General features: G+C 36.7%; 1 protein-coding gene across 9 annotated transcripts in view; it reads right to left on the bottom strand.

Annotated features, from left to right (window-relative positions):
- SLC36A4 (solute carrier family 36 member 4) overlaps nucleotides 1-11,555 on the bottom strand; it is a 93,114-nt gene extending 81,559 nt beyond the window's left edge. Inside the window, exon 1 of one of the 9 annotated variants that reach the window (XR_008911335.1) lies at nucleotides 11,031-11,346. Coding sequence is in view for 4 of the 9 variants with exons in the window: in XM_007495035.3 (XP_007495097.1) it covers nucleotides 11,031-11,079 (49 nt within the window). In the remaining 5 variants the exon portion in view is untranslated. Of the gene's footprint in view, nucleotides 1-10,470; nucleotides 10,492-11,030 lie in introns of those variants that run through there. The other 8 variants (XM_007495035.3, XM_056794516.1, XM_007495036.3 and 5 more) reach the window with 8 other exon arrangements.
- Between the last annotated feature and the right edge of the window lie 1,869 nt (nucleotides 11,556-13,424).

Genomic DNA, 13,424 nt, shown 5'->3' with positions numbered 1-13,424 from the left:
AGAGGAAGGAGAGACAATTGGAGAATCATTGGTCTACCTGAAAAGCCAGAAATAAAGAAAAATCTTGACATCATACTACAAGAAATCATCCAAGAAAACTGCCCTGATGTTCTTGAACACGGGGGCAAAATAGATATTGAAAGAGTTCATAGAACACCCTCTACACTAAATCCCCAAAAGACAACTCCCAGGAATGTAAGGCAGGAGTCACAATCATGATATCTGACAAAGCCAAAGTAAAAATAAATCTACTTAAAAGAGATAGGGAAGGTAATTACATCCTGATAAAAGGGAGAATAGACAATGAGGAAATATCACTAATCAACATGTATGAACCAAATGGTATAGGATCCAAATATCTAAAGGAGAAACTAGGAGAATTGAAGGAGGAAATAGACAGTAAAACTGTACTAGTGGGAGACCTGAACCTACCACTATCAAATTTAGATAAAACAAATCAAAAAATAAATAAGAGGTAAAAGATGTGAATGAAATATTAGAAAAAAATTACAGTTCATAGATATATGGAGAAAAATAAATGGGAACAAAAAGGAATACACTTTCTTTTGAGCAGCACATGGCACATTCACAAAGATTGACCATATAATAGGTCATAAAAACATGGCAAACAAATGCAGAAAAGCAAAAATAATAAATGCTAACTTTTCAGATCATAAGGCAATAAAAATAACAATAAGTAAGGGTACATGGAGAGCCAAAGCAAAAATTAATTGGAAATTAAATAATATGATACTCCAAAGTCGATTGAGAACAAATAATAGAAACAATAATTTCATTGAAGAAAATGACAATGGTGAGACATCCTTTCAAACCTTATGGGATGCAGCCAAAGCAGTAATCAGAGGTAAATTTATAATCTTGAGTTCATATATTAACAAATTAGGGGGGGCAGAGGTCAATGAATTGGACATGCAAATCAAAAAACTTGAAAGCGAACAAATTAAAACCCCCCAGAAGAAAACTAAATTAGAGATCCTAAAAATTAAGGGAGAAATTAATAAAATTGAAAGTGATAGAACTATTGAACTAATAAATGAGACTAGAAGCTGGTATTTTGAAAAAACAAACAAAATAGACAAAGTACTGGTGAATTTAATTTTAAAAAAAGGAAAGAAGAAAACCACAAATGAAGTAGAAATTAAGGCAATAATTAAAAATTATTTTGCCCAATTATATGGCAATAAATATGCCAATCTAGGTGATATGGATACATATTTACAAAAATATAAATTGCCTAGATTAACAGAAGAAGAAATAGGATTCTTAAATAATCCCATATCAGAAAAAGAAATTGAACAGGCTATCAAAGAACTCCCTAAGAAAAAATCCCCAGGATCTGATGGAATCACAAGTGAATTCTACCAAACATTCATATAATAGCAAATCCCAATACTATACAAACTATTTGACATAATAAGCAAAGAGGGAGTTCTACCAAATTCCTTTTATGACACAAATATGGTACTGATCCCAAAGCCAGGAAGGTCAAAAACGGAGGAAGAAAATTACAGACCAATCTCCTTAATGAACATAGATGCAAAAATCTTAAATAGGATACTAGCAAAAAGACTCCAGCAAGTGATCAGGAGGGTTATTCACTATGATCAGGTGGGATTTATACCAGGAATGTAAGGATGGTTCAATATCAGGAAAACCATCCACATAATTGACCAAATCAACAAGAAAACAAACAAAAAGAAAACAAAAATCACATGATTATCTCAATTGATGAAGAAAAAGCCTTTGACAAAATACAACACTCATTCCTATTGAAAACACTAGAAAGCACAGGAATAGAAGGGTCTTTCCTAAAAATAATAAACAGTATATATCTAAAACCATCAGCTAACATCATCTGCAATGGGGATAAACTAGATGCATTCACAATAAGATCAGGAGTGAAACAATGATGTCCATTATCACCTTTATTATTTAACATTGTACTAGAAACACTAGCAGTAGCAATTAGAGAAGAAAAGGAAATTGAAGGTATTAAAATTGGCAATGAAGATTTTATCACTTTGTGGATGATATGATGGTCTACTTAGAGAATCCTAGAGAATCAACTATAAAGCTAGTGGAAATAATCAACAACTTTAGCAAAGTTGCAGGATACAAAATAATGAATATCCTAGCCAAATGTATCTATTTATTTAGTGCCATACCCATTGATCTTCCAAAAAACTTTTTTACTGAATTAGAAAAAAACAGAACAAAGTTCATTTGGAAGAACAAAAGATCAAGGATCGCCGGGGAAATAATGAAAAAAAAAATGCAAAGGAATGTGGCCTTGCAGTACCAGATCTCAAACTATATTATAAAGCAGTGTTTATCAAAACAATTTGCTACTGGCTAAGAGATAGAAAGGAGGATCAGTGGAATAGACTTGGGGTAAGTGACCTCAGCAAGACAGTCTATGACAAGCCCAAAGATCTCAGATTTTTAGACAAAAATCCACTATTTGATAAAAACTGTTGGGAAAATTGGAAGACAGTGGGGAGAGATTAGGCTTGGATCAACACCTCACACCCTACACCAAGGTAAACTCAAAATGGGTGAATGACTTGAACATAAAGAAGGAAACTATAAGTAAATTATGTGAACACAGAATAGTATACATGCCAGACCTTTGGGAAGGGAAAGATTTTAAAGCCAAGCAAGTCTTAGAAAGAGTCACAAAATGTAAAATAAATAATTTTGACTACATCAAATTAAAAAGTTTTTGTACAAACAAAACCAATGTTACCAAAATCAGAAGGGAAATAACAAACTGGGATACAATTTTCATAACAAAAACCTCTGACAAAGGTCTAATTACTCAAATTTATAAAGAGCTAAATCAATTGTACAAAAAATCAATCCATTCTCCAACTGATAAAAGGGCAAAGGACATGAATAGGCAATTTTCAGTCAAAGAAATCAAAACCATTAATAAGCACATGAAAAAGTGTTCTAAATCTCTGATAATCAGAGAGATGCAAGTCAAAACAACTCTGAGGTATCACCTCACACCTAGCAGATTGGCTAACATGACAGCAAAGGAAAGTAGTGAATGATGGAGGGGATGTGGCAAAGTCAGGACATTAATTCATTGCTAGTGGAGTTATGAATTGATCCAACCATTCTGGAAGGCAATTTGGAACTATTCCCAAAGAGCATTAAAAGACTTTCTGCCTTTTGATCTAGCCATAGCACTGCTGGGTTTGTAATCCAAAGAGATAATAAGGAAAAAGACATGTACAAAAATATTCATAGTTGCCCTATTTGTGGTGCCAAAAATTGGAAAATGAGGGGATGCCCTTCAATTGGGGAATGGCTGAACAAATTGTCATATCTTTTGGTGGTAGAATACTATTGTGCTCAAAGGAATAATAAAGTGGAGGAATTCCATGGAGACTGGAACAAGCTCCAGGAACTGATGCAGAGTGAAAGGAGCAGAACCAGGAGAACACTGTACACAGAGATGGGTACACTGTGGTACAATGGAACGTAAAGGACTTCTCCATTAGTGGCAATGCAGTGATCCTGAACAATTCAGAGGGATCTATGAGAAAGAACACTATCCACATTCAGAGGAAAAACTGTGGAGTAAAAACACCAAAGAAAAACAACTGCTTGATTACATGGGTAGAGGGGGATATGATTGGAGCTGTAGACTCTAAATGAACATCCTATTGCAAACACCAACAACATGGAAATAGGTTCTGATCAAGGACACATGTAATACCCAGTGGAATTGCACGTCAGCTATGTGAAGGGTGGGGGGAGGAGAGGGAAGAATAGAAAATTATTTTTGAATAATTTTTGAAATTGACCAAATAAAAAATGTTTAAAAATAAATAAATAAATAAACACAAAAGCACAAAGTACAGGTATTAGAAAGTACACAGACTAAAGATAGTGATACTAATGGACAAATTCGATATCATAAGCATACAGAGAATTGGAGGGATAGGACTCATGACTAGAAAATGATTTTGAAAAGGCATATGTATTCAAAAGGAAGAGAACAGATAAAAGAAGCAATGGAACAGTACAGTATTTTTAAAAAATATATACCAGGGAGGAAATTTAGAACCTCCAGAGAAGAAATATGGCAGAATGTACTCTGGTCAGAATTCATGGGGGAGAAAGAAAAGAGTCCTCTTAATATCGTTTAAGAAATGTTATCCACAGCCAAAGGAAACTGTTGGAATAGTGCAGATCAAAGTGCACTATCCTTCACGAGTTTTTCATTATAAATGTGATACATGTTTTCAGTCATGACAGGTGGAATATAGAAATACATTGAGCATTTACTGCCTTGGAGAGGGGAGGAAGGGAAAGGCTCTAAATTGTAAAATGTCAGAAAGCAATTGTCAAAAATTATTTCTACATGTAATTAAAAAAATAAAATTTAATAAATAAGAAAAAAGCATTTAAGGATTAAACTGGAAGGACAATAGCCAAAAAAATGGAAAATGTCTTTAAAGAGTTATTTAAGCAACTCTTTTCACCATCAAGGACAGCAGAACAACTATATTTGGTCTCTTATCATTATAGTCCTATATCAACTTAAGAGAAAAAAATAGAAATGGCACTAAAGAAAACAAAAATGAGAAAATCATTATATTAAAGTATATATAAGGTAGGTCCATGCTAGAGGTGACATTTTTAAAGGCAATGAGAAAACATTTGCAAAGGTATATAAAGAAGCTACCAAAAGCATAGAGAAAAATTCTGACTTTATATTGCCAAAACAGATGAAATAGATGACTGAGAGAACATCAACAGATGTTGACCCATCTGCCTACTTGCCCATCAATATAAAGTTTTTAAAAGAATAATCTGCACATGTAACAAAAGCATCAAAAGGAAATAAAGAGGCTTTCACAAGGGATATTCCATAGGTGACTTGCCAAAAGCAATTGATTTAAATATGTGAAAAATGCTAATCTCACTGAGATTACTGTTTGTTTACTAATTTTTAAAACACCTGATTTAATAGAACAAACCACCATCTTAAAGACTCTTCCAACAAGTGCCCCCACCAGTGCATGTTAAAAACATACACAATTCCTTGAAATAACCATAGATGATATGCTTATTCAATTACTCTCTGATTATTAAGTGAAGTACAAATCAGGGAAATATATATTCCTTAAATCCATTACTGTTGTGTCAAGAGATCTAACACAGTGTCTAAGTCCAAAAAAATCCTCCTTATCATGAGGATCTCCAGATGTTCCTGTTTTCAGATGACACTGTAGTGATTATAACCAGTCTAAGAAAACTGCAGGGTCTCCTGAGATCCACAATGACTCAAAAACATTTGGACTAAGCCACATAGGAAAAAACAAGTGGATGAAGAACATTTGATGCATTCAGTTCTGGGCAAAGAGTGTAAATGGACAATGATTTGGGTCAGTTGTTGAAGAGAAGGAAGAAAGTAGGCTAGATTGCCTTGGAGAAGCTAATTAAAAAAACAACAATACAGGATTCTCTTTGAAACAAAGGTCCTTCTTTTTAATAGCAATATTATGTCAGCATTATACAGCCATGAGTAATGAAAGATAACAGGCCTTGAAAAAATGAAATGTAAAATACTTACTCAATGAACACAGAAAAGGCACAGGGTAGGTCTGTCTGGATTGCAACACACTACCAAGAATTATGAAATAAAACGATGTGAAGGATATCTTCAAAGAAACATGAGCTAAAAAGACAATGAAGTTGTCCTGAAGTGAGTGAGGCCCATGTATCATTCTTTTATCTTTATAATGTCAAAAAAAAACAACAAACAAACAAAAAAACAAAGAAAGCCCCCTCAACATATTGGATGGATTTTTTGTGGCAAATTCATGGAAGGGTGTGGATAAAAGTCACATATGATAGAATGGATGGACTGTGATCCATCATCACTAAATAATCATATAAAGATCTCAGCTCCTTTCAAAGGGTTCAGAGGAAAAATAAGTAGGGTCCAAAGGTGTAATATCATGCAGGGAAAATTAGCCCAAGATGGATGAGAAGCTCTCCAGAAATTAAATTCTAAAGACAGAAACAGAATTTATTATAATGAGGGAGAAAAGGCAAGTGCTGCCTAAAGAGAATGGTCTAAATGCACAGAGAATTAATCAATCAGCCTAGATTAAAAAAAATTTTTGCAGGAGATAGAAATGAGCAAGCAACTGAGGAGAAATATGAAAGGTAAGTACAGTCCTGTAAGAAAATGCATCAAAACCCTTACATCTCAGAATGAACTGAGGTTGGTGATGAATGCTAAGTATTTAATACAAAGAAGAAATATAGCGAGAAGGCTGAATGGTTGAACTCTATTTTGCTTCTATTTTCTCTTCCAGGGTAATGCCCAGAAGGAGAAACTAGAGGAAATGAGTAAAGAAAAAGAGTTTTAGGTTCAACGTAAAGGAAAAACTTCCTAGGAAAAGAGCTATACAAAAATGTAATATACTGCCTTGAAAGATACGAGGTTCAAAGATGTGAATTGTCATAATATAGTTGATATAAATGTGGATGCCTAGCAGAATGTCCTTAGGAATTGTCTTGGTGCTATGTTACTCATTTTTTTTACTTGGACAGTTTTATCATTGACTTGGACCAAGCTATACTAGGCATGATAGTTAAATTTCAGATGGAATGAAGCTAGAAGGGCTAGCTAACACACTAAATTAGTATTATGAAATTTATTACAGATAAATGTAAAGTTCTATAGTGAAGTTTAAAGAACCAATTTCATAGATATAGCTAGTTAATGATTTTTAGGAAACAAATTTAGGAATTTTAATGGTCTACAAGCTCCATATTAGTCAACTGTGATTGGACAATCAAAAATATCTAGCTAGTCCTAGGTGGCATCAAGAAAGGGGCAATATGTAGAACAAGAGAGGGAGTAGTTCTGCTGATTTCTGCCCTGGTCAGGCTAGATCCTGAATTCAGAGTTCAGTTCTGGATACCAAATATTAGCAAAGAAACAGTCAAGCTGGATAGTGTCAAAAGAACATGCTTAAGATGATTAGAGGATTAGAAATTTTTAAATTGAATTTTTAAAAAATCTTTCATTTAAAAAAAATTATCAAAGGCCTATTACATGTAAGACCCCAAAACAGTCCCTACGTTCTACGAGGAGCAGGTGGTTGTTATATCATGCAAGTAAAATATATGATAATTTGAGGAGGAAAAGACTATGAACAACTAGAGGAATCAGCAAAGAGTTTCCACTGGAAACAGTAGATAAGTTGAGTCATGATGGAAGCTAAAGATACTAAGGGATAGAGGAGAGAAAAAGGTGTATTCTATATATGGGAAATAAACATGGAGTTGGGAGACAAAACAGCAAGTAAGTCAGTTTAACAGAACATGTGAGGACATAACATAAAAAGAAACAATGTGAAATGGGTTAGAACCAGATCATGAAGATTTTTAAATATCTAGCTCAGAAGTACATATTTTTATCCTAAAGGAAATAATAGTTTCTAAAGATTTGTAGGCAAAAGAATGATGGTCAGACATACTTTGAGATGACAATTTTGGCATTTATATGGAGAGTAGATTGGAGATGAAGGTACTAGAAGCAAAAAGCCTAGTTAGGCTTTTTCTATGGACGAGATGAAGAATTGGACCCATTAGGGCATAGCCATATTAATGGAAAAAAAAAAGAGAATGGACAAAATATAAGGGCTAATGGAATGACCTGCAGGTATTTAGCCTAGAGAAGACTTGAGAGAATGTGATATTTGTGTTCAAATATTTTACTGGCTGTCATATAAAAATGGGATTATATTATTCCTACTTGGCCCTAGATGACAGAATGTAGCAATTAATGAAAAAATAAAAAGGCAAATGAAAGTTTGATAAAAGGAAGAGATTCTAGCAATTAAAGTTCTCTAAGAGTTAAATGGGTTGCTTTAATAAGGAGTCAATAATCCTTTGTAGATCTTCAGGCAGAAGCTTAGTGACCATTTATTAGAGACATTGTAGTAAGGTTTCATTGTCAGATACTAGATGTTAGACTAGATGACCTCTGAAGACCCTTCTACCTTTTAAGATTTTGTGATATTTATGTAAAATCTCACAATTATCTCTTTGGACACTTCCCACTCCTCTATTCCCACTGCCACCACCCAGTTATGGGCCCACATTACAAATATATATATATTTAAACCCTTACTTTCTATCTTAGAATCAATATTGTATATTGGTTCCAAGGCAGAGGAGCAGTAAGAGGTGGGCAATGGGGGTTAAGTGACTTGCTTAGGGTCACACAGTTAGGAAATATCTGAGGTTACATTTGGACTCAGAACCTCTAGTCTCTAGGCCTGGCTCTCAATTCTCAGAGCCACCTAGCTAGCCCCTCCAATATCTTCTGAACAGGTCTTTCCAGCTCTACCTTCTCCTCAATCCATGCTTAATATCAAGATGAACACTACTTATGCATATATTTGGTCATCTTTTCTTCTCAAAAATTTCCATTGCTTTCCTACTGCATACCAGGTCAAGTTCAGACTTGATTTGATCTTCCACAATCTGCCATCCTCTTACCTTTCAACTCACCTCTTATTACTTCTCTCCAAACACTAAACTCCAAACTGCACTTTTCAACTATTTCATGAATATATTCTAAGCTTTTCCATCTCTAAGCATTTTCTCATACTCTTCCTTAGTCTTTTAAAGTCTTCCTTTCTCCATCTCCCACCTTTTTTACTTGTTTAATTCCTATGGATCCTCCCAATATTCCAAGTCAGTAATGACCTTACACATTCAGATCATACACAGTACTTTATTTTTCAACTAACATATTCATCATGTTTTCTTTCTATATTAGTTATTTGTATATAAGTTCAAATACAGTCAGGTGATGGGCGGATGATGGATTTATTATCTGAAGATTCTCTAGCTACATTCACAGGCTAGGAAGATAATATTTTGGCCACAGTAATCTTCAAAAACCATCTATTAAGCTCTGTAGGAATCACAGTCTACATGGGAAGAGAGTGCCTAAACAAATGAAATGATATATCCATGAGTACTGATGAGTATCCTATTCTCCCTAACTAACCAATAAGCTCTATGCTCTTATCTCTACACAAATGACTCACATAGGGTTCTGAACACAGATGGTATTTTACCAATGTTTGTTAGATTAAACTGAGTTTCTGTCAAGAAAATGCTTATCTTTTCATAAGGTGAAAAACAAAAAAAATGTATGATTTTTTAATTTGCCAAATGGATTGAATGCCAACATATAGGGCACCATGCCAGGCAATAAAGACCTTCGGAAAGGTCTGTGACTTTAAGAGTCTTTAGTTTAATAGCATAACTGCATATTTATTCAACATATATTAAGCATCCCATTTGCTGAGGAAAAGTTTATGTAAAATAGACTCTACCCTTAAAACCAATGGTAGAGGTGGGGGTTGACAAAGAATCACAAATGACAAGAATGCACATTATTACATGAAAAATGCCTCACAGAACTGGGAAGGGAAGTAACACTATAAGGTCCAAGACAAAGGTCCAAGATTAGCTGAGGGTTCAAGAAAGGCTTCTTGGAGAAAAGATCAAATGAGTTAGATTGTAAAACGTAAAGGAATTTATCTTGCCAAATTCAGGTAGGCAAAGAGAAGACAAAAAATAAGAGCCGACCTGGGTTCATCTCGAAAAAATCACAAGTCCCCATCCATTTATACCGCCATTTTTCTACTGCCCTATTGCTTACAAAGCCCATTCTCTTATTCTTGATGGAAGCATTTACTTAACAGCATATTTAATTTTTCAATAATATTATAATATAGATGAGAACTACAACCATTTATCCTCATTTCCCAAAGCAAGGAAAAATGGTTCGTAAAGAAATCATAATTCAAGTGATTATACAAGCTGAAGTAGAAATCCGTTTGGAACCCAGTTCTCAAACCAGTGAAATATGAAGTATATAACCCCTATTTATCATTATGTATAATCATCAGTAAGGTATTTGCTTAAGAAAAAAGAATTTTTTAAAAGACCAGTTCCTTTCAATTTCCAAAAAGTTATACTTATTAAATGAGATAATAATTGTAAAGCACTTAGCACTAAATAGATGCTAGCTATTATTGCTTAGGATTCACTAAATTTAATCTATTGCTTTTGGCACGGTAACTGCCATTTAGCCACAACAAACTGACCTTAGTTTTTCTTTTTTAAAACTGAGTTCGGGCCCTAACAAAAGCGTCCTAACACCACAAGTCAATCCGCTCTGCCCCACTACACATATACAATCTTAAAAAACAACAACAACAAAAACCACTTCATGTATGGACACATTTCTTACAGAAGAGCTGCAGATGGCTAAGCAAAAAAAAAAATGGTTTCTTTCAAAGCCTAATCCGAGGAAATGGTGAGGATTTCGGATAAACTTTTTTGCCTCTGGGTTAAAAAAAAATCTGCTATATTCTGGTGGTGACTGTTTACCATGGCCAAGTTCACTGCCCTCAGCAAACAAACAGCTTCAGTCCCGTCCAGAGCCCCGAGTTCAAGTTCATCGTTGCTGGGAACAAAAAACGGGCACGATTTTTTTTTAAAATCTTTTCACACTCAATCTCAATGTCCCCGAAAAACTCTATTCTCCCTTCACATCGGGGTGCAGAAGATGAAGCCGGGTAGGAAGAGGAGGACGGAGGGAAAGGAGCCACACTTCCCCTCCAGCCCGCCCGAGCCCCAAGCCTGGGCCCCAAGGCAGCCCGCGCATCCTCTTCCCTCTCGACCTCCTTCCCCAGTCACCCGCCGGCGCTCCTTCTCCCCTCCCACCCTTGCACCACCGTTTCCCTGGGTGGTAGGTTCCTAAGAGGCCTTCACATATGTCCAGAGGGAGGTACCACTTGGGGAAGCGGGAGGGTGACCTTAAACAATGTTCCCACCCCCACCCTCTAACCCTGCCCTCCCCGCCTCAGTCCCAGCACTCGCGGTTCCGGGGTCGGGGGGAGAGGGGGGGGTCAGAGGACATTAAAACTGCCGCCCCCGCCAGAACCCACCTAGTTCTTCTTCCACCAACCGGGACGACGCCGGCGCCTCCGCTTCCATCTCTCTTGGGTCTCCAGGACGCTGCCGCCCCTGCCGTCCGCTCTTCCGCCACGGTGGAGCCTGAATCCGAAGTCTGTCGAAAGGGTTGCTGCGGAGATGAGGAGAGCCTTCCTCCCCTCCTCCCTTTTACCGGATACTGAGCATGCCCAGATGGATTGTTCACCGCCACACGGGAGGGATTCCAGGCCGAGGATTCCGCCGCTCCGGAATTTTACTACAGCTGCTTAAAAGGGTGGGGAGGGCTGGCTGTGGGATGTGGGGAAGGACAAGAGCATCTCTTCCTAAGCCGCCGGGTCTGAAACTGGGAAGGGTGCAAAGGGAATGCCTGGTGGTTACGGATGCAAAAATAGTAACAACAATGATCCATTTGGGGACTCCCTCGACTGCCCCCGCCCTCCACAATCCATCCTATGGAGTTTTTGTCCGTGCCCTCCCTATTCATCCTCTGGAGGGGGACTCAGAGTGGTGCAGAGCTCAAATTAGCATCACAGTTTTTTAGTTTTACAAACTGTAATCCTGAGCAGAGCACTTAAACCAGAGGCCCGATCTGTAAACTAAAAGTATCCCAAAAACCGTTCCAACTCAGAATTCAGGATCCATAGGCCTCTCTGTGAGATTTTTACATTTATTAGATACCAGTATTGCACCGAGATTGTCCGTTTGTACATTCCTGACCTGCCCCCTTTTCTAATCATGTTTTTCTTGGATAAGTTTTCAAGTGTTGGAGCATATTCCAAAATAATAAGGCCTAGTCCTCAAAGAGCTTACTCTATAGTAATAGTAATTAAAAATGGCTTAGAACTTTGTATTTTTATGCACCTATAGACTAATGATCCATTGCGGTTACCTGTGGATGTGCTGTTCCCTTTCATTTAATAAGTATCCTTCATGTACCCTCAGATTGGTGTATAAATTGAGGAAGAGAGACCAATCAGAGCATTCCTGAGGGAGGGACCATTTATGAAGGAAAAGGGCTCAGATTCAGGAAAGGTCATGGAGGTAGAATCAGTAAGACTTAACAACTTGAGCAGCAGCCTGGTAGAGAAAATCCCGAGGTTATGAGCCAAGAGTCTCCCTGGAGGGGCATGAAACCCTCGGGGTATAAACTTAATGCTCTGATCTCTGGGTCTGGAGTTAGACCCGAGTCAGGCCAATCTCCTAGTAGTTTGGGTTTGATATTGAAACAAAGTGAGACACTGGTAGGTCATTCAATCATTAACAAAAAGAGAGCTATAGCAGGAGAAGGAGATTTAAAAATGATAGGCATTGAAGACTTTTCAAGTTGCTTCACCTGAGCAAATCTCCTTTGTATGAGTTACTGAACTCATCCACTAGCCAAATGTCAGCATGCCCAGCAAGCATGGAGTGACATCACTCTGGAGATAAACTGATGTCAACCCTCTGAGACTTTAGTCTCCCAGAACCAACCATGTCTACAGGAATGTTTCACTGTCTTTTAATAAAAAATTAACCTGTCTATTTGGGAGGAAGAGCTAGGACATTCTCCTACCATGAGATCAAAGAATATAAACTTTTTAGTTATCCTGGTATGCATAATTCGAAATTACTTTCCAAAATAGTTGAATTAATCTGCAGACCAACCAGTTAGTGTCTATTATTGTTATGCACTTGTCTTCTACAGAGGTTTTTTATTACTAACAACTCTTAATGACCTTAGTTTATTTACTAATGGCATTTTAACTTTGTATATGTACAAAAGTTTGTTTTATTCAATTTTTCAAGGCACAGTACCAGAATACTATAACTCACATGTATAAACCACTCAAAGAATTACTATTTTCCTCACTGTAAATGTGACATAGGTAGTACAAGTATCATTAGCTCCATTTTATAAAATTTATCAATTATTTATATATTTTATATGCTTCTTTTAAGCACCAACATTTTAAAGGTGTAAGGATCATTTTAGGGTTGTGACCTAATCTAAATTAATTTGGTCGCCAGAGAAAATCCCAAATAAAATACCCAAATCAGTTTGGAAATTTATCATGATTTTAATTAATATAGAGGGAAGGAATTAAGGTGAAGAGAGAGAAAGAGGGTATAGGATTTCTTCCGCATGGCCTGTGCCAGGGGGAGTTCAAAGACCTCTGCCACAAGGTCTTTGAAGATTAGAGGCTTTTCTAAGAGGATAGTGTTTGGAAGATAAAGGAGAAAAGAATTAGCCTAAACTCTGAGAGAGCTCAGTGAAGATGCCTCACCTGAACTAGGCTACTAAGCTTCTCCCAGTATAGTATCAAGGAAAACTCACCGCCAAACCTGGTCAATAGCTGCTACCATGCCAAGATGCCAAAACGCTCAGCAAACTGCCACCAGGGCCACCT

This window comes from Monodelphis domestica, chromosome 4, assembly GCF_027887165.1.
Source record: "Monodelphis domestica isolate mMonDom1 chromosome 4, mMonDom1.pri, whole genome shotgun sequence".
Lineage (NCBI taxonomy): Eukaryota > Metazoa > Chordata > Mammalia > Didelphimorphia > Didelphidae > Monodelphis > Monodelphis domestica.
Note: the sequence above shows the minus strand (reverse complement) of the source record. Positions and strands in the feature narration are given on the sequence as shown.